General features: G+C 44.8%; 1 protein-coding gene across 1 annotated transcript in view; it reads right to left on the bottom strand.

The window, feature by feature from the left end:
• The window catches only part of Marchf3 (membrane associated ring-CH-type finger 3), a 145,203-nt gene that overhangs the window by 8,437 nt on the left and 109,651 nt on the right, over window positions 1-27,115 (bottom strand). The window contains exon 3 of the mRNA XM_021150520.3: window positions 24,150-24,354. Coding sequence (XP_021006179.1) covers window positions 24,150-24,354 — 205 coding nt within the window. The remainder of the gene's footprint in view (window positions 1-24,149; window positions 24,355-27,115) is intronic.

The raw sequence follows: 27,115 nt of genomic DNA on the forward strand, positions 1-27,115 counted from the left end.
TGCTGTGTTCTGTATGAGTGGTTCCCTGGATTTTCCTATGTGAAGGCTTGGTCCTGGGATGGTGAGATTAGGTACTGTGGCTCCCTGGGAGGTAGTGCCAAAAAGGGAGGCAGCTACAAAGGTTACCAGAATCAGGGCCTCAAAGGATATCATGGGATGTGGGTTTAAATCCTTTGCCTCCTTAGGATGATACCACCTGTTTTGACACATGCTCTGACCCTATGCTGCCCTAATCAGAGGACCAAACCATTATGGCTGCCATCCTTGGCCTAATATCTTCAGAAACATGAATGTGAATAAAACTTTTCTCCTTATTAGTTAACTGCCTCAGGTATTTCCTTGTAGGGATGGGGAGCTGAGCACTACAGAAGGTAACAGCTCAGGTCTGAGACCTGTGCTCATGAGGCTCGGCTTTCCTGTGGATTGACTCTAGGAATATGGGCAGGGTGGGGTTAGCTCAGCAGGCCTGGGTGCGGAAATCTTGCAAATCCTTAAGAAAGTCTGTTTGCAGGACTGGCTTTGGATTGGCTCTTAAGAAAAGACATCTAAATCCTTATAATCGTCTGTCTGATAAGCATTTTGTATGCCTGAGGCCTTAGGGCACATAACCAGACAGTTTATGCCAATAATGTGATACATATTTCATGCCTATATTTGTCCCGAGGGATCTAAGTGGCGGAGGTCAGTTACACAGGTAGCCTATACCTGTATGGTTGACCCCAGTGATTCTAGGCTCAGGTGAGCTTCCTCTATAGACAATATTTTACAGATATTTATATAAGTTACTGCTAAACATTAAAGTGTAACTAGCTAGGTGTGGTGACTATGTCCATTGTTCCAGGTCCCAAGAAGAAGAGGCAGAGGATTATGAGTTCAAAGCTATTTTCTGCTATATATGAGAGTGTGTCAAAAAAATGTTAAGTACATCCAGGTGACATCACTGGGAAAGGACATCTGGTAGTTTGGACTGTTTCCCAGGTGCCTTGTCCTGCTTCTCCTTTTAATCTGGATCCCTCTGCTGTAATGTCACACTTCAAGTGTGACAGCTTTTCCCAGTCCTGTGAGCCCTAGTGAATCACTGAATCCAAGGACAGTCTTGGTGACTCTTAGCACAAAATGACACTGGCACAACTCCACAAACTTTGGAATGTCCCTGGGTTGGCTTTTCAGACCCCTAGTGTCCTCACTCAGGATCACCTCTGACCTGCAGAAAGGCCAGGGATGAGAATTTCTTGTGAGACTATGAAGGGAGTTTGGGCTGCTGTCCTTGCACTCGGTAACTGCATTAGATGGGGAAGTGCATGCCCCAGCACAGCCTGCAGCCTGCAGTGGGTTACAATGCAATTCTGCATTTACATATTGGTGTCAGCATACACAGCTGGAGCCTGGTGGCTTTCCTTGAAGCACAACCCAACCAAATGATCATTTCTAGCTTCCGTTTCTAGCAGCTGTCCCATGTAGTGACAGAAGAGGCCAACAAGCCCTGAGAGGGAGGTACTGTAGGACACTGATGGGGTAGGTGCACTGACATTGTGGACTCTGTCTTCCATACTGTTCTCCCCAACAAACAAGTTCCTGCATTGTCTGTCAGCACAAGCCCAGTGCTGCCTTTGATGGCACCAGACAGGAGCCCTGCAGGATGCCGAGGGGAGAACCCAACTGGCTAGTGCAGCAATTCCTGCATCCTGCCATGGGCTGACACCGGCACATGGGAATGACCAAAGAAAAAAGACAGGGTCATATGTGAGGACAGAGGCAAAGCACAACTGCCACACAGGTGGCAGGTAAGCGGGGGCGTGACTGGCAGAAGTCTCAAGAATAAGTCGAAGGGGTAGGGAGATAAGGCATAGAACAGTGTCTGTGGGAGGGGTCCTTCTTCGTGTTTGCCCGGATCCCAGCACATCAGCTTCTAGTGATAACCCTCTTGAAAACTGGGCTGAGATGCTGAAGAAGTCAATCTCAGCCCCAAAGTGGGCATGAATAAATTTGAGGACACAGACAAGGCGGAGTCCACTTGTTTGTGGATATGAATCCCACATTATGAATATTTAACACAGATACCCAAGTGATCAAGTGCAAATCCATTAACCCTGCCGTGTGCTGGCATGTCACCTCCCACACTTCAGAAGCTTCAGAGAGCTCTCATTAACTAACATTTTCTTGCCTAAATACTGGCACAACCCCTAAGAAGTGGAGGATAGAAATAGGTCATCATTATCTCAATTGTACAGACTCTGAAAGGTTAGATGATTGCACCAAGTGACACAGAGGCCAAAATGAGGAGGTGGCTGGTCAGGCTCTCCCCACTGTCATCCAGATAGGTTATAGTAAAAATATTTGAAAATGTAAATAGCAAGGCATTACTTAGGTTCCTAAAACAACAGTACGTAAGATCTAGCCCAGCAGTCCCTTTAGAGTTGGGTTTTCTCTGGAAGCAGACAGGAAGTCCATGCACGCACCTCTGCACATACGTTTACAGGAACAGGGCTCTCGGGAAACATGCTACACGTGTGTAGACTCTGGTTTGCTTCCTTGACCACAACTTCCCTTCCCTTTACTGGGGAATTGTGGACATGTTTTTATTTACCTAAAGATAGGGTCTATGCATCTCTGGCAGGTCTAGAACTTGCTATGTAGATCAAGCTGGCCTCTAGTTCATCACAGAGATCTACCAGCCTCTGCTTCCCAGATGTCAGGAATAAAGGGGTGAGCCACTACACCTCGCTGGACCTATTTTATTAACACTACCTTCTTTTACTTATCAATGTGGCCTCTGACAATGTCCTGTGCAGGGGATGCTCTAGCTATGACAGGAAATACTTATGAACCAGCATTTACTTGGTAAACATATGTAAGATTTCTATTTATTTATTTAATATATCTTTGTGTGTGTGAGTGTAGGTGTGTACACACCACGGTGCATGCGTAGAGGTCAGAGGGCAGTTGTGGGTGTTGGTCCTCTATTTTCACCTTATTTGGGACAGGGCTTCTTAGATTACACTGGTGAGTACACAAGGCTAGCTAGTGCACGAGCTGCTGGCATTTTCCTGTCTCTGATTCCCATCTTCCTGGAGTATGCCAGGGCTGGGGGTGGGATAACAGACAGGTACTGCTGGATCTGGCTTTAACAAGTTCTCTGGTCCTCATCGGTACACACGGCAAGTGCTTTAACCACGGAACTATCTCCCCAGCCCCATATTTATCTAGCAAAGCAAACAGAGAGGGGCTTAGGAAGTAGCTCGGTGGCACAGTGAATGCAGAGCATGCACAAGGCCCTGGGTTCATGCATCACTACCCCTCTTCGTCCATAAAAGTGAAAACCGTGGATACTTTGACGCCCTGGTCCCCATGGCTTGCAGTCTAATTGTTCTCTGATCTTCTGTATCCCTGAGAAATGTCTAGCCCATGTTGTATGTCTCCAGTTGTACTTTATTAGCACCATTTTGGGAAGGCCCTGCTTACTTTTCTATTATATGTTAATGAAGTGTTTTTAGTGCCGCTAAGTGAAGAATAAGTTTCCTTTGAACCCCATGTGCCCCTGGCCTCTCTGAACAGGAAGAGACACAGTAATCTGCTGTTGGGAAAAACATGGGCAAACACCTATATAAACCAACACGGAGGTCTTCAGTCCAGCAGAGTTTCTAACAGAGTATTTCATCAGCTTAAACTTCTAACAATATAAGATAAATTCCAGAATTTACTTAAAATAGTAATCCCAAGTGATGATGCAGCTTTTGTTTATAAACATGGTATACTGCTGAGTAGTAAAACGTCCTCTGGTTAGAATATATACTCTGATCCTATGAATGTAGATATATTTATGCAGACATAGAAACTTAAACTTACTAACACATGGTGTATCACATGGACAAAGACTAGCAGGATACTTGACAAAGCAGTAGTTATTTCTGGCACAGAATTATGAGATTAGAACTGGTTTTAAGATTTTATGAAATATATTCTGTTTTTCAGAAATGAACATGGACCACATAGCTATATCTACACATGCTTTGTATAGAACATACATATACACAAACTCATTAGCAAGAAAAGGGAGAGGAGAGGAAAAGGGAGAGAGGGAGAGAAAGACAGAGACAGAGACACAGAGAGAAACAGAGGGGGGAGTGGGAGGGGAGAGAGGGGAGACTTTAGAGTAGCAGACCGGGGTGGGGGTGGGGTGAGTGGGTGTCTGGCTGGTCCACAGCACCACAGTACAAGCACTTACCTTTGAACACTGGTGTGAAATACAGCCTGCAGTAGTCCCCACTTCACAGATACTGACACAGGGGAGCAGGGAGTTTCATAACCTACCCAAGGATAGCTAGCAAGTGAGTGGTAGAGTGGAATTCAAACCAGCCTCCGCTTTCTGTTCCTTGCTGTCTATATTAACACTTGTATTTTATATCAAATGATAACCGTGTGAGAGTACAAGTGTATGCTAATTTTTTTTTTTAAACGTAGGCAAGACGTGATAAGTCATGCTAACTCTGTGGCGTGCAAAGCTGGGGTTTAGGGGATGTATATCACGTTGCTGAATGGTTGGCTGCCCAGGATGTTAGCATGGTAATTCTACAAAATTTCCTGGGCTGCTGCTTTGATCGATGTTAATTCTTTTATCTAACCAGAATAAGGTCCAATTTCTGGGTGTTTAATCTCAGCAACATTATCATGCACATTGGGCCTAATTCATAACAGGCAAAAGGCTGATCTCAGTTACAGTGCCTTTGTTTTTCTGGTTCTTGTACGGCTTCTGCTTCTCTGTCAGTTACATTGACTCTACACTGAGCAAGGCAGTCATTCTGTAGTGGTGTCTCATGCCCTAAGTATGCAGCGAGCATCAGGGAAGGTGTGAGCAGCCTTGATTTTCCCGCTGAGCTTCATCCACATGTGCAGTGCTGCACACACGGTTCACAACCTGAACCAATGATAACAGCTTGTCTCCTGGCCCTTACTATATCTGCACAGCATTATCTGAAATGTGACACATGATAATTCATAGCATAATTTTTGTAGAAGGTAAGCTGTACAAGAGTGGCCCTGGCTTTTGTCTGAGGGAGTCTCGTTCTAGTGAGTGTGCTCATAACCATTCTATCATATCCTTTCTCATCCTTAGCAAAAAACAGAGGGGAGAGAATAGAGGCGGAGGCTCATACCTTAACAGTTCTTATCAGCACAAACAATATCTGCTCATGGGGCTTGCCCTGGTGAGAGACACCACCATGCCACTGTGGACAGCGTTTGCAGCTAAAAGGCCAGTGCTGAACAGTTTAATCTTACTCCTCAGCTAACACTTGGTTGGTGGTTAGTTGCATTTGAAGGCCAAGGTCAATGCTGGAGGATACTAATCTGTATGGCTTCTTTCAGCTGGCTGGCCTTCTTCCTGCTTTGTTTTCTCTGATGCCACAAAAAAAAAAAAAATCAAGGCATGCAGGTGTGATGGCTCATGTCTAATCCCTGCATTTGGGAGGCAGCAGTCAGCAGGGACTACCCGGGGAGATCTTGTCTCAAAAAGCCCAAACAAGCAAAAAAAAAAAAAAAAAAAAAAAAAAAAAAGAACCAACCAAACAACCCACGAAGCAGACAAAATCTTTGTGTTGAAATAGCCAGCAGTGAGCTAAGCTGCCCACTTGTCTATGGAAGTCTCGTTTTAATCACTAACTTGTTCCTGAGCCATGGTGCTGGTCTATTTTTGGAATAAGTTCATCCAACAAACAGACCAAGGAGAAACCCAACTGTAATGGGCAGAGTAGGGCCTGAGACACTCTAGGAGTTAGCACAGCATCTGACTACCAGTGACATGGTCTCACTCACTGGCTGGGACGAACCTCTAAGATGGTTTTACACTGTCACTATGTTAAGTCCCTGTCTTAGTTAGGGCTTCTATTGCTGCCACGAAACAGCATGACCAAAAGGCAGGTTGGGGAGAGAGTGCTTATCTGGCTTACACTTCCGCATTGCTGTTCATCACTGAAGGAAGTCAGGACAGGAACTCAAGCAGGTCAGGGACCTGGAGGCAGGGGCTGATGCAGAGGTCACAGAAGGGTGCCCCTTATTACTTTGCTCAACCTGCTTTCTTACAGAATCCAGGACCACCAGCCCAGGAGTGGCACTACCCACAACGGTCTGGGCCCTAATCACTAATTAAGAAAATGCCTCACAGGTGGATCTTATGGAGGCATTTTTCTCAATCAAGGGTCCCTCCTTTCAGATAGCTCTAGGCTATGTGTCAGTTGACATAAGTCTGGCCATCACAGTCCTTCACTGGAGGGTGGGTATGAGGGCATGGTAGACTCTGCCTTGAGTTGCCAAGGTTAAGTCCCCAAGCTAGGAAGCACGCTTTGTAGGTGAGCTTGCACTAGAACCAGATCACATTTTGGTGACCAATAGTTTCCATCCATTATATCCCTCCCACAAATCTCCTTAATTGGAAGCCATCATGAGAATGAAAGAAACTCGGAGGAGGACACGCACCAGTTTCTGGAGCTGGAATTGTGGCAGAGAAGGCAAGGTTTCAGTGTGCACTCACTCTGGCTCTTGTCTGAATGTGCCCCGTTCACTTGGCCCTTGGGAGCCTTACTTTAGCAGTGCACACATCAGGCTGAACTGTCTCCATTTGTCTGTCGAGCTGGGACATGGAGGGGCAGTGTGATGAAAGGGGGCGGCAGACCCTTTGCATGTTTAAAAACTGGAGATAAAACCTGGAAACCATGCTTTTCCCCTTGCCTGAAACAAAGCAGACAACAGGACCACACACTGCTACCAGTGCTTGAGTCCCTGAATCCCCAGGCTGTCCATGCATGAGATTCCTGGTCAGCTGGAGCTGGGCAGAGGGAAAGCCTGACTCTAGGGAAGCCAAGGAGATGCTCACTGTGGATATCCATGCAGCTAGGCTGGAAGTCAGAACTTATCAGATGATTGCTCAAGTCTTGGCCTCCTTCCAAAGCTTTAGCCGTACACATCCAACAGCCCACTCCACATCACCAGTGAGATGACTAACAGACAACTCAAATGTCATCCGTCTAACAGGACCAGCCCAAGCTTTTATTTCCAAATCTCTATCAGTAAATGACAAGTCTGCTATCGAACTCACTTAAGAGCCCTGTTTCCTTTCTGTGTCTTACCCTGATCTGGTAGCTCTTGCGGAAGTCCTGCTAATAATATCTCAAATTGACATCTATAGTCTGTGTATTTCATTCCACCGTCATTGCTACCAGGTCAGTCTGGGTCCCTATTAGGCCCTGCCTGGAGACAATACCTTCCCAGTCCCTTTCTGCCACCATACAGCCCAGTCAGAAACAATAGTTATTGTCATCTAGAAATACCAAACACACTCTTTATTCCCAATTCCCCAGCAGTTCTAATAAAATCCACCCTGCTGGGAAATACAGGGTCAGATCTCATCCCACCCCGCTGTTCTGCTTGTGTCTCTCACTAGCTTCCCCTTCAGAGAACAGACTTCACCCATGTTCTTGAATGGTTAACTACAAATCACTTAACTCTTAGCTCACTGAAAATGCTTATAGGGCTCAGTAGGCCAAATACCTGCTATGCAAGCATGAGCACCTGACTTGGGATCCCCAGTGCTGGGCATGGCTTGTGTTCCTGTTACCCTGAAGCTTGACGGGGAAGGGAAGGACGTGAGGCAGAGACAGGAGGATCCCAGGGCTTTCTGGGTAGACTGTCAAGGCAGTCAGCGAGCTCCAGGTTAATCAGAATCTATTGTGTGAAGAAAATCTATTTTCAAATTTTTTTTTAAAGAAAAAAGAAAAAACCCTAGGGTATTGCTAGAATAATGCTGTAACTACATAAAGAGAAGGAGAATTCGCCTCTTCTAGACACGAGCTCTGGATTGGTTATTCAACACAGAGTACTCAGCTCAGAAGTCACATCTGCACAGCTGTGAAGAGACCCTTCTGAACAAGCATGGTGGAGACAGCAATAGAGGAAGGCACCTGGTGTTCACTTCTGGCCTATATGTGCGTGTGCATGAGTATACACACACACACACACACACACACATGTGCACACACACACACAAATGCAAACTGCTGAGTACATGTAGTACAGCTTGTATATAGAAAAAGTGCTGTCTTAGACCCCCTCCCCCAAACCAAAACAAAAAAGCTCCTTTTTAGTTTATGTGGGTGAGTCTTTGCCTGCATGTATGTATACACTCATGAGTGTACCTGGTGCCTACAGAGTGAGAGGGTGGATTCCCTGGAACTGAAGTTATGGATGGTTGTAAGCCATTGTGTAGATGCTAGAAACTGCATCCTGGGTCCTCTGAAAGAGCGAGGCGTTCTGAACCACTGAGCCATCTCTCTGGCCCCAGAGACTTTGTTCTTTTTTGTTCACACATGGCTTGACCTAGAAGCAGAACTGAGACATCTTAGATCAGCTGCCCTGACCAGGGCTGATCCTATGGTATTAGTTAGACTAATTAAGTTGACGGGAAAGAAAGTGTTTTGTTGTGTGCAAACACCAAGTCATCAAGTTCACTGCTTTTAGTCTAGATTAAAGACAGCCATATATAGAAAATCTCACTTGATTCTGACACAGTTACTTTCGTTGTTACTGTAAGATGAAAAACCTGTAGTTTATATTTAAGCTTTTTTCTAAGATGAAAATGACCATGGAATGCTTTCTTTTCTCAAAAGGTCATGAGATAGCATGAGAAACCCAGCAAAATTATTCAAGGTCCTTTGTATTCATTTGGTTATAATTTCTCTCTCTCTCTCTCTTGAAGACACTACCTTGAAATAATTAAGAAATCCACAATAGCAAATATACATTGAAAAATTAAACAGCTCTAGTTTAGCCAGAACTGTGCACTGAGTGTTTCTCATGCGCCTGTTTGAACATCTTCCTGAGTGTAATAATGCCGGTTGGTGCCATCACTCCTGTTCCAGATAGAAAGTTAAGCCTCAGGCAGTCGAGCTGCCTGTTCAAGGTCAGATGATGGAGAAGCTAGTATGTAAGCCTCTGGCCTCCACTCTCTTAGCACCTCTTGCTTTTGCTCTCCCTGGAATCTTAATCCTCGTTTTTCATTCTTTCCTGCATGGATAGCATTGAGGAGGCAGTGGATAAGCTGTCCATTTGTCTCCATGTAGGTTTCTCTGACACCATGACCTTTATCAAGTGCCTTTCCTCCTAGGGAGTCTCCCTTAGAGGGAGTAGAAGGTTCAGCTTTTGCAGGGGTGATAAAAGGCCCTCCCTCCCTGACACAAAGACGATGGAGAACTTGCAGGTTCCCACTTGAACTGAAAACATCAGGATCAACTAAGGAGCATGTACATCACTCCTCAGGCTGGCCCTCTATGGCCCCTGGACTTGTGTGCATGGTAGCTTACTGTGTGGAATATGCAGCTCAAATCTCACAAGGCAGATAATGGAATAATGGACCTCCATCACTCCAGTGAACCTATGGCCCGTCCAGATTGGGTCATACCAGCATGCAGCAGCACCAGTGTCAGTGGGCCTAGTGTCACCTCCCATTTCTTCCTGTCCTCCAGCCCCATAGTCAATCTATGAGCAAGTCCTATCTCCTGGATTGTTCTGTCTCTCTAATGCCATTGCTTCCTCCCCTGACCCCAGTAGGGTCTCACTGCTGACTCAAGCTGGTCTCACCCTTGGGATAGTTGGCTTTAGCCTCCTAAGTGCAGAGACTGATGGCAGATGCCATTACGCCTGGCTTCCAATGCCATTTATTACTTTTTTTTTGCAAGTTCCCTTTTTATTTTCTGAGCTACTCAGCCATCTTTTATACTCTTCCATTCCTGATGTTCTGGAAGCCAGTTTCCATACAGTGGTGAGATTGCACCACTTTTCTTGCTTCAAACTCCACATTCTCCAAAGACTCTTGCATGATTTGGGTTTTTACATACACAGACCCAAGGGGTCAATGGTACGTTCACAGGATCTATGGTTTTGGATGGGGGAAAAAAATCTCACCTTTGGTTTCAGACCCTTAACTGCAGTTGAGCCTCCCACTCAGTCATGCAGACAATCTCAATGTCATTAGCAGTACTTGTCATCCCCAGAGCCATAGATATTTCATATCACATCACAACGGTTGCAGGTAGTCTGAAATATTGCTATTTCAGAGATAATTACTTGGTCTTCCACACAACGCGTTAATAAAGAAGAATTTGCCTTTCACGGCACCACTGCCTTTTAAATATTTTGATAACTACATTTTAATGTAATCTATTTCCTTCACATCCTTATGTAATTAGTGCTATGCAGTTAAAAATACAAGGCTCTTACAGACAGCCAAAGGGTCTATGAAGAAGTTTAAGCATCTTTCATCTAGCTCTTTTCTCCTCACTTCTGCCTTGGGTCCTTTAAGTGCTTGTTCCTTCTGCCTGGAGCTCCTCTCTCCCTGCTTCTTTCTCTCTCATGGCTGGACTGTCACTTGCAGCTCCTTCTTCACAGGACATCCCAGATCTACACCTCCACCTTTTGTCTCACAGCACTTGTTTTGTTCCTTTATGACTTGTCTCACTGTCAGAAATGATGTTTGTATGCATTTAAAAAATCCTTCTGTCCTAGCAGGTAAGCCTTCTTAGAATATTGCTTGCACCTGGCCTGTCTATGTCTCTAGTCCTATTTTCTAGAATCCTTAAGTTGCACTCAATAGATATTGGCTGAGAAAACAAACAAATCCTTGCAAAACAGGGATTATCTCTAGGTAGAATTAAGATGAACAGGACACACACACACACAAACACACACACACACACACACACACACACACACACACACACACACACACACACGTAAACACAGTAGCACAGAATCTTCCCATCCAATACAGTAAAACAGGTCTTGCTAGATATACATGCAGGATACAGACTGGCTGGCCTCGCTGACAGTAGGCATACCCTAGTACACAGAGGGCTAGAATCTTCTTGAGGCTCTACTTGAGACAATGCTTAAACCCACGAGCTGTGCCAGTGCTGATGACTCCTAATGTTGCTGGATAACTCTGTGCATCACTTTCATAGGCAGCCCTTACTGCAGGAGCAGTTTGGATGATGCTGTACATCTCCACCTGCACCATATAAGTGGCTAATGCTTTCAAGGGTTCAGACATGTTCCTTGTTAGGCACCTCACTGAAGAGCCTCTCACTCGATGCCTAGCCACCCATTCTTCCTGCTTCCCTGGACTCTCTGCTTATCTCTCATGGGGTTTGGGGTAGATGATCAGAGCAGGTGACTATGTGGCACTCTGTCACAGAGGGAAAGGTAGTGCTCGTTATTTTGGTGGCATTACCTTATTATGTTCAATGACCATAGATTGCTTTGCTAGTTAGAGGTGCCCCAGGGAAGACATTCTTTTTTAAGATTGTGTGGTATGCTGTGGTATGGTGTGTGTGTGTGTGCCATGTGTATATGGATGACTGCAGAGGCCAGAAAAGGGTATTGGATTTGCTGGAACTAGAGTTACAGGTTACTCTTCAGTGTCCCACATGGGTACTGGGGACTGAACTCACGGCCTCTGTTAAGAGCAGAGCTTTTAACCGTTGAGTCATCTTTCAGCCCCCAGAGAAGGTTTTTTTTTAAGTGGTAAGGCTGAGAACTCAAGGATAATATGAGTCATGACTTCAGGGACTAACATGTGCAGGAGGGGCGTGGAGGACCCTGGCTGGATGAGTAGCTGCTGTCTGTGGGAAACATCTACTCCAGCTGGGTGACACACATACACATTTTGAGCTTCAGTAGTCTTGAGACATGTGTCTTTATGGCAGAGCCAAGTTAACCATAGAAGAAGCCAAATTAATCACCAACCCAGACCCTGTGCATGTGCAAAACTGCATGGTGGACTCTTGCCTAAGACAGCAATTCACCCACTGCTGTGGTTCACATGACATCACGGGGCCTCCTTGTATGGAAGGAAGCTGCTATGAGATGTGGGGAACTTTTCTCTGTATCCAGACTGCAGATATTTCATTATACCTGCTGGACCCACTTCTGGAAAAAGACGTCTCTGTTCCTTTTCAGTTTACACAACTTTCTAGATGGCGGGCGGCACTTTGACTTGTGGTCAAACAAAGAGCTTGACAAAACCCACCATCCCTTTGAACTTGGTTTTGAACATAAACTTTTTTTTTTTTTAACCAGATTCTCAAAATATCCCAGAGACACAGGACAAGGTAAGAAGCATTTTCTAAAATATCTCCCCACATTTTCTTAAGTCGTCCTTGGTGATGGTCCAGCATGATTCTCCGGGGTTTGCTGAGTTGGAGATGGGTGATAGGCTTGGCTGGCTGAGAGTAAGATTTCTCTCTAGACCCTGAGCACTGCCCACCCTGTAAAAAAATTCAAAGATCAAAGAAAGGCATAAAATGTGAGATTTTAGAAACGAACTCTGTGAGAGATGAGGCAGTAGAACGAGACAGCAAGTACACTGAAGGAATGGACTTAGGGAAGGAGCTTGCCGAGGAAGAATGGCAAGGACTCTAACAATATTAAAAAGTCAGCGTATACATGATTTTCATGAAATGAGAGACAATATGAGCAAGGTTTCAACATCTTACCATGATAGGGAGAGAGTCAGCTTTCCAGAGGGAAAACCCACTACCAGCCCTGAACCAGTTTCCAGCTGCTGAAGGGGAGGTGGCTGTGCCTAGGAGTAGGAGAGGTTCAATGCTCAGAGCGGCAGCCCAGGCAACGGCAGGAGGTAACTGGCAGGTCACCGTGAACACAAGCAATCAAGAAGTGAAGAGCACCCACAGCCAGGAGGCTCACAATCCTGTTCCTGTGAATTCAAAGCTGGATCTTGCAAATCCTGTGCCAAGTCAAGGAGGCCAATCTCAAAGGGCGAGCGAGAGCCATGGGCTGGAGGTTGTGGGGCGGATGAGCTGTGTGATGTCTCTCTGGGGCGCAGTGGAAACATTCTAATATTGGCTGCGGAGATGGTTATTCAGCTCTTTGGTTACACTGAATGCCACTGAGTTGGTATGATTTAAATGTGGGGTTTCATGACATGTGGATTCTACTTCAATGTGCAAAGCTGTTCAAAAAAAAATGGAGACTGGAAAAATGCTGTGTTTAAAAACACCTGAAGCCCCCTCCTATAGGTTTCCTCATAGAAACCTCCATCTTGCAAGATGAGCCTTGCAGGTGTGTCCTGTTCCCTTATCACCCTTCACCTGATAGGGCTGTGTTCAGATGAACACCAGATATATCTTACAGATCTGGAAATGACTGGTGACAAATGAGTGACTTCTGGGGTTGGATGCTAAAGCCACATAATTAGGAACATAATGGAGCCATCTTTGCAAGCCTTTGGAGAGAGGCAGGCAGGCTAGTTAGCAAGCGTCTGTACATTCCATCTTACACCTTTCCTGACTGATGTCACTGCTAGGGTCTCGTATGAATGATCTCAGCCTTTCCCTTCCGGGTCCTGCAAGATTTGAATCTCAACACTGTTTCTTTCCATCTTCCAGTTTCTACTATCATCCCTGAAGGTAAAGTCCCGACAGAGTGGGAAACACTGTTTCTCAATCTGATGGGCGTCTTCACAGGGTCATACAGGTTTATACACCCTCCCAAGTGGCACAGCATAAAAGCAAACTTAATCTTTCGGAATTCAGAAAGGAAGGAAAAAGCTTAAACACATTTCCCTGTCTTTTGTGTTATTTGTGTTATTCACACACAACACGCCTTGTGTTTTTCTCACGTGCCAGCAGAGCAATCTGACCCTCTAACTCGGTGACGATGGGCCAGGGCTATCCCAACAAGCTCCCAAGCTTCCCTGCTTTTGGAGCAAGGGCAGCTGTGCAGCAGAGAAGGCAAGTGTAGAAATGCATGCATGGTGAATAACAGGAGGGAAGGTACAGCTGAGGACCCAGAGGCCTGGCAAGGGGCTGCTCTTATCTTTCCCCAGACCAGCTGTGTCTGTCAAGAACAGGAAGCAGAGACTGAGACGATTACACAAGTAATTCCAGGGGAGATTCAGGGTTATTTTTCAAGGGTTGCGAAACAAAGTTTGACAAAGCAAGTTATCCCATTGAGCATCCTTGGAGAACTCAACCTCACTGTGGTTGGCCACCACCAGGCACAGAAGGACAGGCAAGGCTCTGCACACTGTTGAGTTTCCTGGCTTTCTAATGCATCTCTCCTTTGGAAGTTGTCTCAGAGGAAACCAGTGACGTAATGATTCAGTGGAAGGGAGACTCAAGTGTGGAGAAAGAGTAACTGGGTGAAAGGAGAGAGGAAGGGATAGGCAAAGCCTTTTGCAAATGAAGAACAACCATTTCTACCTCTTGCATGGGTTGGTAGAGCTAACATCTATTTCTCAATTAGACTAGAGTGTAAGAGACAGGGCGAAATGCCACTCGGTTATCCCAGCACTCAATCTGGTACATTTTGGGAATAATAATAATAACAACTGTTATTTGTGAGTGTGTGGCATGTGTGCCACAACAGGTGTGGAGGTGAGAGGATGACTTTTGGAGACAGTTCCTTCCACCTTTGTGTGGGTCCTGGGACTGAAGGCAGGTTATCAGGCTTTTGTACAAGGGCTTTTACCCATTGAGCCATGCTGCTGGCCCAGGGATTTTTTTTTTCTTTTTAAAAATACACTATATTTTAGAGCAGCCTCTACTTCATAGAGAAGTAGAATAGGAACCCCAGAATCCCCACATGCCACTGTTCCCACTCCTAATATCCGCGGCAACACGCACCCCTTACATGTCTGAATACCTGGTGCCTCACTAGTAGCACTGTTTTGGGAGCTTGTGGAACTTTAGGAGGAGGGGCCCAGCTCAAGGGGAGGCAGGCCTGACCCCAGTTCCAGCTTGTGTGGTCTAATTCTTGGTCAGCCATGAGGAGAGCAAACGGCCTTATGCCCCTTCTGCACTGGACAGGAGCTGGCCCTGCTAGTAGACCTTCTCTGCCCTAATGAACTGTAAACCTTAAGTTGCTTCTGTCGCAGAAATGAGAAAAGGAACTAATGCCTGCCATCATCAACATTCCTGAACAGAACAGCACACGGGTCCATCAATCAGCCTACACTGACACGCCACTGTTCCTCAAAGTCCATAGGTGACCCCAGAGTTTGCTCTTGGTGTTAAACGTTCTTTGTGTTTGGCAAGTATGTAAGGACATATGTTCACCATGATACTGTCATACTGAATTAGCTCCACTTCCCTAAAAGGCTTCGGAGTTCCATCTATACATTCTTCCCTCTTGACAACCAGTTTTGGATTTAAAAGACAAACTGAGTATCAATAGGAAACCAGGCTTCATTAACAATGTTTTTCATCGCTCTTTCTTTCCCTCCTTCCTTCCCTCCTCTGTGTCAGGGATGAACCTAGGGCCTTACCTGCCAGGCCCTGCTCTACCAACGACTATATCTTCAACCCTCATTTCTGTGGAAAACCTGGTGATTGGTAAGGAAGCTGTGGGCTCTGCCTGTGCACATGCATGTGCTGATGAGCAAAGGGAGAAGGATCAGCAAACAGCCAGGTTGGTGGTGTTTAGAGGTGGAGCCTTTGGGAGGGGACTGGGTCATGAGGCTAGAACTCTCATAATTGGCATAAGTGCCCTTAGGGAAGAGACCACCAAGAGCAAGATCTTTCCTGTCACTTGAAGATGTCATAAGAAGTCAACAAACGCAAAAGACACCATCAATAAGACAAAAAAACCACCAACAGATTGGGAAAGGATCATTACCTATCCTAAATCAGATAAGGGACTAATATCCAATATATATAAAGAACTCAAGAAGGTGGACTCCAGAAAGTCAAATAACCCCATTAAAAAATGGGGCTCAGAACTGAACAAAGAATTCTCACCTGAAGAATACTGAATGGCAGAGAAGCACCTGAAAAAATGTTCAACATCCTTAATCATCAGGGAAATGCAAATCAAAACAACCCTGAGATTCCACCTCACACCAGTCAGAATGGCTAAGATCAAAAATTAAGGTGACAGCAGATGCTGGCGAGGATGTGGAGAAAGAGGAACACTCCTCCATTGTTGGTGGGATTGCAAGCTTGTACAACCACTCTGGAAATCAGTCTGGCGGTTCCTCAGAAAATTGGACATAGTACTACCGGAGGATCCAGCAATACCTCTCCTGGGCATATATCCAGAAGATGTCCCAACCGGTAAGAAGGACACATGCTCCACTATGTTCATAGCAGCCCTATTTATAATAGCCAGAAGCTGGAAAGAACCCAGATGTCCCTCAACAGAGGAATGGATACAGAAATTATGGTACATTTACACAATGGAGTACTACTCAGCTATTAAAAAGAACGAATTTATGAAATTCCTAGCCAAATGGATGGACCTGGAGGGCATCATCTTGAGTGAGGTAACACAATCACAAAGGAACTCACACAATATGTATTCACTGATAAGTGGATATTAGCCCAAAACTTAGGATACCCAAGATATAAGATACAATTTGCTAAACGCATGAAACTCAAGAAGAATGAAGACCAAAATGTGGACACTGTGCCCCTTCTTAGAATTGGGAACAAAACACCCAGGGAAGGAGTTACAGAGACAAAGTTTGGAGCTGTGATGAAAGGATGGACCATCTAGAGACTGCCGTATCCAGGGACCCATCCCATAATCAGCTTCTAAACGCGGACACCATTGCATACACTAGCAAGATTTTGCTGAAAGGACCCAAATATAGCTGTCTCTTGTGAGACTATGCAGGGGCCTAGCAAACACAGGAGTGGATGCTCACAGTCAGCTATTGGATGTATCACAGGGCTCCCAATGGAGAAGCTAGAGAAAGTACCCAAGGAGCTAAAGGGATCTGCAACCCTATAGTTGGAACAACATGATGAACTAACCAGTACCCCGGAGCTCTTGTCTCTAGCTGCATATGTATCGAAAGATGGACTAGTCGGCCTTCAATGGAAAGAGAGGCCCATTGGACTTGCAAACTTTATATGCCCCAATATAGGGGAATGCCAGGGCCAAAAGAATGGGAATGGGTGGGTAGGGAAGTGGGGGGCGCTATGGGGGACTTTTGGGATAGCATTGGAAATGTAATTGAGGAAAATATGTAATAAAAAATATTAAAAATTAAAAAAAAATAAAAATGTGGAAAAAAAAAAAAGAAGTCAACAAACTACAATATTGGAAGAGGGCCCTTTCCAAACCTGACCATCCTGGCACTTTGATCATGGAGTTAACAGACTCCATAAGTGTAGTGCATATTGTTTATAAGTCACCTTATTTTATAATATTTTGTTATAGCAGTCCCAATTGGTCCAAGACACCAGATATGTAGACACCATGTGGACTTTGGTGAGAGGACCTGGCTGATTCTTCTGCCTCACTAGCCCTGAGGCTGAAAAGTGTCTTAGTACCTCCGAGTTACAGCTTCCTTGTCTACAAAGTAGGACAAAGGGTTTTATTACTGTAGGAATATAGGAGACACTGAGATAGGATAACATAATATTTTCTATTTGCCTGGGTCAACAGGAGGGAAAAAAACTGGGGTATGAACTCCTTAAAGTTAAAATTATAGGTGGATTCAAAGTAAATTAATTAATCTAGGTCTATTCTGGAAATTAAGGCTCTCAGCACAATAGGGCACAGCAGAGTATCAGAAAGGGACTAAAGTACTGAGTTCTCATCACAGACTGGACACTCTTCCACTGTCTATGGCAAAGAGAAGTTACGGTATCTACGTTAGCAATGCCTATTGCTAGTAACAACTGTTCACTAGGCAGGACCTACCTGACTCCCAATATTCCTCAATGGGTTTCCTTAAAGCAATGCATTCTTTCTTCATCATTAGAAGCTAGTTGTTGACTTAGGACTGCAGAGGCACGTGGAGGCCTGCAGGAGCCCTCAGCAGGGACTGCTATGCATACTCTGTAACCTTTTCAGAAGTCTGTGCATGCCTCCTACAATTTACGCCTCTCCTTGGCTCTGCCAGGAGCCTTGCATCTTTGCACAGGCAATTCCTGAGAGTTAACTGTGCCTTGTTAGTTCAGCAGGATTCAGGAGGAAGATGACTATCAGCTGCAGGGGTTGGGGACATTTCGCTGCTCCTCTCTTGGACTCCCCTTTACAAAGCTCTCCTGCCAGCAGTCCAGGGGCAGCTTTCCCTCCACCTCCCCATTTCCCATGTAATAACATTTAATTGTCTGCCTTTCAAAGACTCAAGCCCTTAACAGCCAACGTTTGCTATTCATACAGGCACACTGGGAGTCAGTCATGGGAGCGCAGTCTCCTTGTGTTCACTTCCTCTTTCTCTCTGTCCAGATGTGTTTAAAGAAAACCTGGCTGGATTTTCTTGCCATGTGGGAATATGTAGGGATGGATTTGAGAAGAGCACAGACATTTTGTCTGCTGCTAAGAGGCTGCTTTGGGAAGGGCTGCTGCTAACGTCTGGCCAGCAGGTGCACACCTGTTTGCTGGCTCTGCTTTGCCTTCATTCTGCTTTTTGAAACACAGAAAAGTGAAAATAAAGTCACATGCAACAGTTCTTGGTGTTTTCTGTCTCTGTAAATCTCACCCCATTGAGGTTTTCAGGCGGGATGAAGAAGGGAGAGGAACCCGTTCTTAATGAAAATGTGGATTACAAGGTATATCTTAACCCAAGTTCACTGCAAGTGTCAGTGCAATTTAAAATAATAGAATCCTCTCATGCAACTCTTTTTATTCAGGGAATTGGATTTTCCCCCAAATTAATCCTTTACCATCAACGAAAGGGCTGAAAGCACAGGCACCGGGTACTTAGCTTCCTTCCATCTGGCATGGCCATGTGAACACTTCGGTTGGCTTGCTTTTTTAATGAAGTGATTTTTAATGATGCAAGCTGTGAATTTAATAGATACCTTAAAACAGCTTCTTTGTAGCTAAGCGTTAAGTAACGAAACAACTGCCAAATTAGCCACCCAAACCAAGAGGAGATCACAAGGTCGATTGACTGCAGGATTCAGGGTTGCTGCGGCTTCTGGCCATCTGACCTGTCATCAGAATGGCTGGCAGAGTCAGGATGATGCCACAAGGCCACATGGAAGCAGATAGCTTGAAGGGAAGGTCTGTTAAATGACCATGTCAAAGGTCAAGGTAATGTGTGGCTAGCAACAGTTATACACAAGGGAAAGACACATACCTACTGTTATTCTCAAGATCCAATCACTAGGCTCACCTAGAGGCCTCTCCAAAGACCAATGCTGGTAGAAAGACTGGATGGAAGAAATCACCCCATCTCCGTGAACAGTAGGCTGGCAATGAAAGCCAGTAAGAGGGCTGAGCGGGTGTGAGCAGCAGACAAGCTGCAGAGCTGGAAAGTGTGGGCCCCTTCTGAAGACATTCAGGCTCCTCAGTGACAATGACACTATCAATCCAATCCAACTCAAGGAGCACATGGTCTGATGCGCTCACAGGCTTTGATGGAGAGAGAAGCTTGGTGCTCCAAACACAACAAGATCCATCTCAGAATTTCCTCAAATGAACTTAAACCCCCTGTGGTGTTAGAGTTAAATTACCCACTGCCATAAGGAGTTGCTGATGGACATTCTAAAGCAAAGCTCTCTTGTTTTTAATTGGATGAATAGTCCAAATGAAAACAAAGCATTGTAAGAGTACAGCACTGCTCTACCCAAGTCTGACGTATATGAATAAGTGTATATAGTCACATGCCTATGTAAAAATTAACACAGTGATATATAAGAAATTAACACATATACAAGTACTAAATATTTTTCAAGGATTTACTTATTTTTATTTACATATATGGGTATTTTGCCTGCATGTATGTCTGTGTATCATTAGAGTAGAGGCCATGGAGGCTAGAAGACTGTGAGATAATCTGAAACAACTTACAGGCAGTTGTAACCTGGCACCTGAGTGCTGAGAACTGAACCCTGGTCTTCTGGAAGAGGACTGCTCTTAACAATGAGCCGTCTCACCAGTCTCAGAAGTAAATCTTGACCATATTAAACAGCGAGTGGCAAGGTGTGAAGTGGTTTCTCCATGAGTAGATCTCTGTGCTGTGTGTAAGTAGCTCTCCCTGTTCTGTGTAGCTCTCCTCCATTTATGTGCACCTCTCTCTGCTCTGTGGGTAGCTTTTCCTGCACTATGTGTAGTTTTTCCCTGCTCTGTGTGTTGTATCTCTGTTGGGTACCTGAAGATTACACTGAATCCAGGGCACACTTTAAAACCATATTCCTATAGTGTCTTAAAAGAAAAAAGTCACTTTTTTTGGATAAAAAGTCCTTAATCCTCATTTCCCTAGCTTTATGTTCTCTTATTGCAGGTAGCTGATCTGTGTGAAAATACTCGTTTTCAATTTAACTAAACCTTTGACTCACAGGAACAGTGTTTTAAACTGTTCATACAGTTCTTATCAGTTAGCTAGGTCTGTGTAAAGGAGATAGGGATATGGAAACCTAACCATGCCCTCTCTGAAAAAAAAAATCACATCTCTCTGAACAAGGAGGACCGGACTCAGAAAGTCTTTTTACTGCATTTCCACCATTTCTTGGTATTTTATTTCAATCACTGCATTGTTGTGCTGATCTCTAACTTCCTGAGTTTTCTGGGCAAAGGTGACTATTACACATGTATGTCCCAAGAGCCTGTAGCAGATTCTCCATCCTTAGGAATGGATGTTGCCAGCGATCCATCTGCACAAGGTGATGTGGGCTTCCTTGGCAAAGTGTTCAGTCAGAACCACTGTCCTGGAAGTGGACTGGAATCCAGGCAATCACAATGTGTGTGTGTGTAAAAGAATAACTTCAGATTTTGTCTTATCAAGAGAGCCGAGGAAAACTAAAGAGGGACAGGAAGGAGGCCATACATTCCCGGGCCAGTCATTCAATGATCTTCTTAGAGTTAGTGTTTATTCACTACATTCTAGTGGGCCATCATTCTTGTGGGTAATTCATCCTACAAACTGTCTTTCGGTACATTTTCTTTGTCAACACAGTCCCAGCAGCTTGCTGAGCGCCCTGCTGGTTACTAAGGTATGGAATGCATGTTTATCAGAATGGCCCCTTCTTTATGTCTTGTACAGTTTAAATGTTTTCCTTTCTTTCAAGCCATGCACAATTGGACACAGACCGCATGAGGCTGTATTAGCTGGACCACAACAGGGATTCATCCACACTTCACTACATGAGATGGCTGCTCTGTGGCTCTCATGGATTGGAACTAGCTTGTTTTACTAGCTTGCTTTGTAGTAGGAAAAATACTTAGGACTTAATATCTGCAACCTGGGTAGGCAGGCAAGTCAGGTAAGAAGGTGAGAGATAACATGCTCCTTTAAAGTGTGGTTTGTCTGTTGTGTTGGAGATCAAACCCAGAGCCTCCTGCATGCTAAGCAAGTGCTCCCTCATTGGACATTGTCTAATCTCAGAATATATATATATATATATATATATATATATATATATATATATATACAGATACACACACACACACACAGCACTTTAGAGACCAAAAGATGTCATGGGGAGCTTCTTGTCTACCTTCTTCCCTAGTGAAGCAGAGACACTGAGCAAGCCACACAGATGGCCTCACAGATGGTCAGTGGCAAACTGAAAGGTGGTGTCCAGACTGGAGGGTCTAATAAAACCTAGCTACGGCTTTGGCCATTATGAGCCGACACTCACCCTCTGAGGGAAAACCATCTTGCATCATAGCCTGTGTATACACAACAGTCCTGGACTCTGGACCTAGAGTGAATGACTAATAGCTGGCTGTGGGGTACAGAAAAGGTGGTGAAAGAGAAGGCCTTGGGGACAGGGAGTAAAGGGCACTGAAGGGTTGTGGTGAGTGAAGGACCAAAAGGGCATCCCAAAAGTGCAAATCTGAGATGCTGGAGTAATTGCAGCTAGTGTTGGCATCTCGGGGCTGACAAATAAAATTTATAAATGACTTCTAAAACTGCTTCCTCCAGCAACAAGAGCTGTTATTGTCACATTGATTTTAAAATTAAATGCTCGAGAATTTTCTTGCTTTAATGAGAAGGCAGATCCAAGTGATAAACAGAATAATGATTAAAGCAATTAAGAGAATAAAAATGAGAACTAGTGCATCAGTCCTCTTAATCCTTTACCCAAACAGGCAGCTTGGGCTGCCATGCTAAGAAGACGCATGCTCATCCCCAGATGAAGTTATTGAGACCCATTGTTCTCTGTGAGTATGCTGCCCTTTGGGAAGACTGGGAAAAGTCAATTAGCAATGTCACTTGTTAAAAAAAAAAACCTGCCTGCACCTGGTTCTCATTTGTTCTCCAGCTGAGAAACCAAAGACAACTTTTTATGGCCGTGGTCAAACAGCAAGTTCATTTCAGCTCGGGATGATCAAACGGTCAGCCTCCCCTAGGCAGAGGCGTGTTGCCTTTCACTTTCAACTTGTTCAATCATCATTAACTCTGAAAACGGTCACATTCCATTTGTGCAACGAGAATTTCACCGTTGGTGACCGTCTGGGTGAAGTTTTTCTAGGTGAGGCCCTAAATCTTGTAGAGCACCTCACGCATTCTCAAGGTCAGTTGCCTTGCTGCCTTGTTTAACGACAGCAGTGACCATCCTGCCATCAGGCTGGGACTCGACGCTGGCAACTTTGAAGAGCCGTCTGTAGGTGTTACATTCTCCGAGATGGGAAGGGATGGATCATGGTGTGTTTATGACGCTATAGTGTGGGCACATGAACACGCATCAACAGCTCTGTCCTCTGTGGGATTTTTGCCAATCTGAAGATCTCAGTAAAGAAGACCACTGGGAGGGATCCATTTAAAAGCCTCACTCATTTCCTCGCCCTGGGAAGCCAGCTCCCTGGAGAGGCTGCAAGGGCAATTGGGGAGATTCCAAGAGTTTCTGGAAAGGAGAAATAGACCTCTTTTTCCCTTTGCTATTGGGCTTGGAAAATCTTCATGTTGTCTGCTTATTATTTCATTGTATCTGTGCCTCTGCAGAGCGGCTATGGCATGATAGGGTCCTGAGAACCTGGTACAGGGCCAGATCCTGACAGGCAGTCTACAAATATGAACTTCGGAAAGTCAAGTAGCAAAATGGCCATACAGAAAGGTCACTTGATGGAGCCTTCACAAAAGCCAAGCCTGCTGGGGCAAGCCAAATAAACACTGCACAGCTTGGGAATTAAGTCACAGATCAGACGAGTTCTAGTTCTAAGTCCCAGTTATAGTTTCAAGGTCAAAACCACGAGAACGTATGCCCAGAGCTTTTGGTTCCCAGGAAGAGCCTCTTCATTTCAGGTTCTAGGTCTGGCTGCAGGTTCCCTGGGATAGCCTTGACACAGTAACATGATTCTCAGCACATCTGTACTACAGACTGCACTTTGGCCCCTCTCAGCACTCTCTGCCTCATAATGTATTAAATATTTATTGTTGCCAATAATGGGGCTTTAATTGATCAGCAGGATTTGGAGGCAGGAGTGAGGGCAGAAATACCCTAATAACTATCCTCCTTCAATTATTATTCTAAGACCAGCCTAGCCCCTAGCTCTCAGGGAAAATCCTGTGCACTTAAAAACATAAAGAAGTCCTGCTATTCTGGCGACCGAACTGAAGCATCACCTTTTCCAAAAAGAAATTCCAACGCAAGGCAATTCACTAAAAAGCACCAGAAAGACCTTTGTTCTTTTAAACATTTCTCATCTGTTTCTTGATGCTGTTTTATACCCAGTGATGGCATTCATCTGTACAGTAGTTTCAAGAGGTGAGATGGCTTAGCACAGTGACAGAACTCAGGGAATCTGGGTCTAATCCACTGTGCTTTGTAGCTATCCTTCCTCAGGAAGACTTCTGGGATGTACAGCCAAATGCCCCTTTATGTGTTGCTTCAAGTTGGGTGGATAGTATGGGGAGAGGGTCTGGTATGTATGTCCTGTCTTACAGGAGTCAACAAATGGAGACCATGTCTCTAAACTTCCCCTTTCTCCTTACACTGAATTCTTCTTTCTTGTTTCTACCCTTGTGGAGGTCCCTCTTCTGCTGTTGGGTCCAGAATGAGATAGTAAGCTGTCCTTCTTAGAGTCTGTGTCCCCCCTGCCCTTCCCCCACCTCTACTTCCTTCTCTTTCAAAGCCATTGCTGTGCTTCAGTGAGGCTCTACAGGATTTGTGCCTGGGCATAAAATCAGGCACCATTTGCTCATTACATCTGAGTTTTCAAGATGTGCTCCACTTACTGACCTCCACTAACGGCCTGGGTTTGCGCTCCACTGCAAACCTGAAGTGGCAGAGTTCACAGTAGCTGGTATTTGAGGATGACAGCCAGTGCTCCAGGCAGCTCCGATGGATTGTCCCCAAGGTCCCAGTACATTCACATGGAGAGAGTAAGTCCTCTTGGCTGCTTCCCTCATGGCAGATCCTGCACATTGGCCGGTCATTGAAGGGGCTGCAAGAGAAGGAGGGGCAGCTGCTGGTCACTGTGTGGCAACCCACTGCCCGGAGGAGGGCCCTTGATTTCCATCATTTGGGCCCTCCTCAGACGCAGCTGCTCAGAATACAAACTGCTTTAAGTTCTCTTCTTTATAGTTTTATGTGTGCCTGAATATATTCCCCTGGACACTGCTGACTCATGGTGTTTTTTGGTGTGTGATGTCAGAATGATGTCTTAATGACTTGACATGTTCTTAATTTGCTGAATACAGATGGATAATGATGTGTTAATCCTACCTCTTTTCCCCTTATTTGTTGAAATACTTTCAGGGGTAAATATTACCTTGTTTACATGGTTACCTAGTGGTGCAGTTTGAATAGGTTGTTAGGATTTATAATTGTTTTATTATTGCTTGTTTTGAAAAATGAAAAATGTGTATCTTCAAAGTGATTAAAGACTTGGTATCACTGTGAATTGATTGGTTTAAATATGTGTATGTATCTTAAAAATTTACAGCTTTTTTATATGTGTATCTCTGTGTGTATATTTACAGATGTGTGGGCACATGTATATATGGGCACACAATTCACATCCATGTATTCTAGGGCCCAGAAATTGATGCTGGGTGTCACTGTAGAAATTGCTTTCCATTTTATATATTAAGGCAAGGGCTTTTTCTCTCTTGAACTCAGAACTAGCAAATAGATAACTAGTCTAGTCAGCCACTTTGCTTTAGAGAGTCTCCTCTCCCTACCTCACAAGTGCTGAGATTACAAACAACAGCCACATCTGCTTGGCTTTGATGTAGGTGAAGGTCCAAACTCTGGCCCTCATGCTTGTGTGAAGAGAACTTTAACTACCAAACCATCTACTGGCCCACTTCTTTCTTTTCTATATTCTCCAGCCCATATTTCTGTCTTGACACAGAAACAGTTCAGGCAAACTATCCATCAAAACATAAAATTATGAGCTGGAGAGATGGTTCCATAGTTAAATGCACCTGTTCTTCCAGAAGATGCGGCTCAATTTCCAGAATCCACATGGTGGCTCACAGTCACCTGCAACTCCAGTTCAAGGGGGTTCCAACATCTTCTTTTGACATCTGCAGGCACCAGCCACAGATGTGGTGCACATACACAAACATACATGCAGACGAAACACTCAACACGTAACATAAATCTACAAAAATCATTCATCACCATTAAGAACATATCCGTTTAAACAGCCATTTAGATTTTGTTATTTCTACATGTGTGAGTGTTCTGCCTGCATGTATGTCTGTGCACCACATGCATACCTGGTGCCCACTGGAGTTACAAGAGGGCACTGGATCCATGGAACTGGAGTTATGGATGGTTCTGAGCTACCATGAGGTTTCTGGGAACTGAAATTGGGTCCTCTGTGAGAGCAATGAGTGTTTTTAACATTTGAGTCATTGCTCTAACACCAAGAACAAACTCTTTTGAAATGACATCAATTGTAGTTTCCAGACAAACTGCGTATTTTGAGTCAGATGAAGGTGTAGGCAAGGTTCCTTTCATTTCTCTTCAATTCTGCAGGAGAGTGGAGAGCAGGGGAGTAAAGTGGTAACTGACTCTGAAGCAGAGTGGGGCACAAAGCTGGTGTGGCTGGGCCTTTGAGCTTGAGGAGGCTACTCTCTGGGATGCTGAGAACACTATACCTTAAGCAAGTGGTCAATTTGTCCTACCGAGCCGGACGCTGTCTAGAGTTTTACATTCAAGTGTGGAAAAAGCCACTCTCTCACACTTCTTGAAGAGGGCTTGCCCTGGTGAGTGGTTCCCAGCTCTGCAATCCAGCTACCTGGGCTTAAACCCAAGCTCCAGGGCTTGTCTATAAGCTACAAGCAAGTAACTTCATCTCCTCAGGCTTTAGTCTTCTGATCTCTAAAATGGGTTCAAAAGTGTAGTCTTCAGTATTGTGATTGTGAGGATGTGAGAGAAGTTGGTCTAGAGCAGAGACTTACATGTAGAGAACTGGCAGACAGCCAAATCTAGTTAATGCTAGCTATTGTCACTTGCAGAATGACTCAGGTTGAGGAAAATCAAGTCGCATGGCCCTCCCCATGTACGCTTAAAGGAAACATCAAATTAAGACAGACTCCCTTTTCATCGAGAGGGGCCAGCTCCCTCTATGAAGGACATTTTAAAAGAGTGGTGTCATTCTTTTGACAACCTAGTCTCCTTTCACACCCTCTGCTTTCTTCCTCCCACGTTCTCCAGAGATGATGTTAACCTAGGTCCATGCCTCATTACTTTTTAATGCTATCTCAGATCCAAATGGAGCCAACCAGAGAAGCACTGCTGGTTCCCACAGGCCTCTCTGGGAAGGTCCCTGAGAGTGAATGGAAGCTAGAACAGGGAGGACTGTCCTCTCACTTGCCCAGGAGACCCATGCATGCTCTGGGGACAGGACGGTGAGAAAAGGGGACAGCTGGCTTTCGTCTTCTGGCTTCCTTTGTTCACTTTGAGTCATAGGCAGGAAAAACTGCAGCCTTTGCTGTGCAGTGCTGTGTAGCCTAGGAGTAGGTGAAAGAGAGGCGCATACACACATACACACACATACACATACACACACACATACACACACATATACACATACATACACATATACACACATACACACACATACACATATACACATACATACACGCACACACACACACACACACACACACACACACACACACACACACACATACAGAGCTCCCAGTTACAGCAAACAGCTTTCCCTTCTCGATCAAATAAGGTGATTGATT

This window comes from Mus caroli, unplaced genomic scaffold, assembly GCF_978045245.1.
Source record: "Mus caroli unplaced genomic scaffold, Mus_caroli_1 scaffold_19, whole genome shotgun sequence".
NCBI classification, from domain to species: Eukaryota; Metazoa; Chordata; class Mammalia; order Rodentia; family Muridae; genus Mus; species Mus caroli.